The sequence below is a fragment of the Rana temporaria genome, chromosome 12, assembly GCF_905171775.1.
Source record: "Rana temporaria chromosome 12, aRanTem1.1, whole genome shotgun sequence".
NCBI lineage: Eukaryota > Metazoa > Chordata > Amphibia > Anura > Ranidae > Rana > Rana temporaria.
In genome coordinates, this window is record NC_053500.1 from 147,256,053 (window position 1) to 147,259,487 (window position 3,435).

Consider the following 3,435-nt stretch of genomic DNA (forward strand, 5'->3'; position numbering starts at 1 on the left):
GCAGGCAACTCTTCAGCTACAGCAAAGACGGAGGAAGGGAACGGCACTCTGAAAAGGAAGTTTCACTTTCGTTTCTTGCTCTCAGTCACGATGGCGAGTGTCGATGTGAGAGACGAGCTCTACTGCTCCATCTGTCTCGGCATATTCACGGATCCTGTAATTCTGCAATGTGGACACAACTTCTGTAAGGTCTGTATTACCTGCGTGCTGGAGACACAGGAGGGGTCCGGAGTCTATTCCTGTCCGGAGTGCAGAGAAGAGTCTCAGGAAAAGCCGGCCCTGCTGAGGAACATAACCCTTCGTAACATCGCTGAGCGTTTTCTATTGGCTCAGCCAACTCCGGAGGAGACCGGGGTCCTCTGTACTTATTGTGACTCTTCTGTTCCTGCTGTTAGGACCTGTCTGCTGTGTGAGGCTTCTCTTTGCGGCAAACACCTAAAAAAACACAGAACTTCACCAGAACACGTCTTGGTGGATCCCACCATGTCCCTGGAGAACAGGAAATGTCCCACTCACAAGGAGGTCCTCAAGTATTTCTGCACTGAGGACTCCACCTGTATCTGTGTGACCTGCAGGCTCGATGGAGACCACCAAGGACATCAAGTGGAGTCTCTGGACCAGGCCTCTGAGAGGGAGAAGCAGAACCTGAGAAATCGTCTTCAGAATATGACTTCTAGCAGAGCAGAAAGTGAGAAAACGCTCCAGAGATTGCAAACGCACATGAAATGTATTCAGGATAAAGCAGCAGGTAAAACAGAAAGAGTCACCGCCATCTTTACTGACCTCAGGACCCAACTGGATGCCCTGGAGAAAAGAGTCCTCACCAAAATCTCCACACAAGAAAAGCAGATGACCTGTTCCATCTCAGATCTGATCCGGCAAATGGAAATAAAGATGGACGGGTTGCTTAGGAAGATGCGTCGCATTGAGGAGCTGTGCGACTTGACCGATTCTCTGACTGTCTTACAGGAATCCAAGAGAAATGGTTTTTTTGATGTTGGAAAGAAAGACCATGGAAGTGGAGAAGAGCATTTCAATATATCCTGCGCTACAAATCTGGATGAGATTGTGCTGGTAGAGACCATACATGCTAAATTCTCTGATATTATAACCTCCGCGGAGAAAGAGATTTACACACCGTGCCGTTCCTACAAACTTGATGGAAACACGGCAGCTAAAAGTCTTCGTCTTTCCTGGAATGGAAAAGAGGCATTCTGGATACAACCAGCACCAGGCTCATCACATGAGGACTCACCAGGAAGATTCCGGGACTGTTCCCAAGTTTTAGGCACCCCGTCTTTTTCTTCAGGACAAAACTTCTGGGAGATGCAGATGAGTGAGTGTGGGGAGTGGAGGTTGGGGGTGTCCTATGGCTCTATTGATAGGAGAGGAGAGTCTTCATATTTGGGGTGTAATGACAAGTCCTGGTGTTTCTCGAAGTCCTCCTACAATCGGTATTCAGTTATACATGACAAGAAAGAAATTATAATATCTCACAATATTTCCCGCAGTAGATTCCGGGTCTATCTGGACTATGAGGCGGGACAAGTATCCTTTTATGAAATGTGTAACCCCATCAAACATCTCCACACCTTCACTGCCACCTTCACCGAGCCCCTTTATGCATCTTTCTATGTGTTTGGATCCAAGGCCTCTGTAAAGATCACAACATAAATTAGGGGGCGCTCATGCTTTGAGAGGAGGGACCTTGTCCCATGGGAGCCAATGGGGAATTGTTTTTAGAATTGTTCACTTTACAGTATCCACACGTTTTGTATTATAAAGGCTACAAGGCCTTTAAAAATAATCTCTTTTTCGCCTTGGTACCTTTTCAATTTACTAAACTGGCAGCCAGTGGCAGGTGGTGGGTACTTCTTTGGGGGGGGGAGGGGGGCAAGCAAACACCCCCTTGGTGGTGTGGCACAGAATTCCCCCCCACGAGCGGTCTGGCCTGGCACTGACCCACTTTTGTGGCGGGGCTGTGGTGTCCTCTCCTGGAGTACAGGCAGTGGCCACGGTGGCTCCGGTGTGTCCACTCTTTCTGCTTCTTCCGACAAAGCGCTAGGCATCGAATAGGATTGCCTGACGGGCTCAGAGCCGTCTTAATGGCATCATGGGCCCCTAGGCAAAGTAATGCACAGGGGCCCCAGCTTTCCCCAATTTACACATCTACTTTCAAGAAATGAAGTATAAATAGTTGATAGAATTAAACATATATTCAGTACTTTCAATAAAAGCGATTTTACAAAAGGAAAGTATTCCATAAACCAAAGACTAGTCAACACAAAGGGCACAGTGCAGGGGGAATGCAGAAGGGCACAGTACAAGGGGGAGGGGAGGGGTCAGAAGGGCACAATACTGGGATCAGGAGGGCACAGTACAAGGGGGAGGGGGGGTCAGAAGGGCACAATACTGGGATCAGGAGGGCACAGTACAGGGGGGAGGGGGGGTCAGAAGGGCACAATACTGGGATCAGGAGGGCACAGTACAGGGGGGAGGGGGTGTCAGAAGGGCACAATACTGGGATCAGGAGGGCACAGTACAGGGGGAGGGGGGGTCAGAAGGGCACAATACTGGGATCAGGAGGGCACAGTACAGGGGGAGGGGGGGGTCAGAAGGGCACAATACTGGGATCAGGAGGGCACAGTACAGGGTGGGAGGAGGGGTCAGTAGGGCACAATACTGGGATCAGGAGGGCACAGTACAGGGGGGGTGAGAAGGGCACAATACTGGGATCAGGAGGGCACAGTACAGGGGGGGTGAGAAGGGCACAATACTTGGATCAGGAGGGCACAGTATAGGTTTTGGGACGCTTCCCGGGACACAACCATATCAGGACAGTTTAGTAAAAAGCATGACTGTCACAGCAAATTTGGGACAATTGGCAAGCATGATGTAATGCAAGATTATTGTGCCCCCCCCCCCCCATGTACCTGGGGCCCCTGGGCAGTGCCCTTGCATTAAGATGGCCCTGCTTTGGCCAATCGGGAAACAGGTCTCAATCTCCTGATTGGCGGAGGGGAACTTTTAGTGTGTTAATAGCAAGAATTAATTCGCTATGGTCACACAACTGGGTGGGCTTGGCGCTCCGAGGCCACCCTTTTTATGAAGCCTAGTAGAGCCTATGGCTCTAATCGGGTGCTTCAAAAACACACCCTGCCGCATTGGAATCCAAGGTACACCGCCACAGATATGTAGATCAGGAGGCCGGACGCATGGATAGGGGAGGCGGCGCCCGAGCGCCCTCTATGGACGGCCCACCACTGCTGGCAGCCGACATGAAAAGCAAACCTTTGCGGTACCGGCTCTCACTTTCACAAGCCTTGCAGAGCTCCACGTGTAACCCCAAAACCCTGAGAATCCATTATACAAACACAAGCAAAGTTGTACAACTCCCCCCGAGTGCACCCCCCTGACTGGCTGGTCATTGGTGAG

General features: G+C 50.6%; 1 protein-coding gene across 1 annotated transcript; it reads left to right on the forward strand.

The window, feature by feature from the left end:
- LOC120919132 (E3 ubiquitin/ISG15 ligase TRIM25-like) lies at positions 1-2,241 on the forward strand. The gene has a single exon (XM_040331157.1). The coding sequence runs from the start codon at positions 91-93 to the stop codon at positions 1,672-1,674; it is 1,584 nt and encodes a 527-aa protein (XP_040187091.1). The 5' UTR covers positions 1-90; the 3' UTR covers positions 1,675-2,241.
- Positions 2,242-3,435: the final 1,194 nt, after the last annotated feature.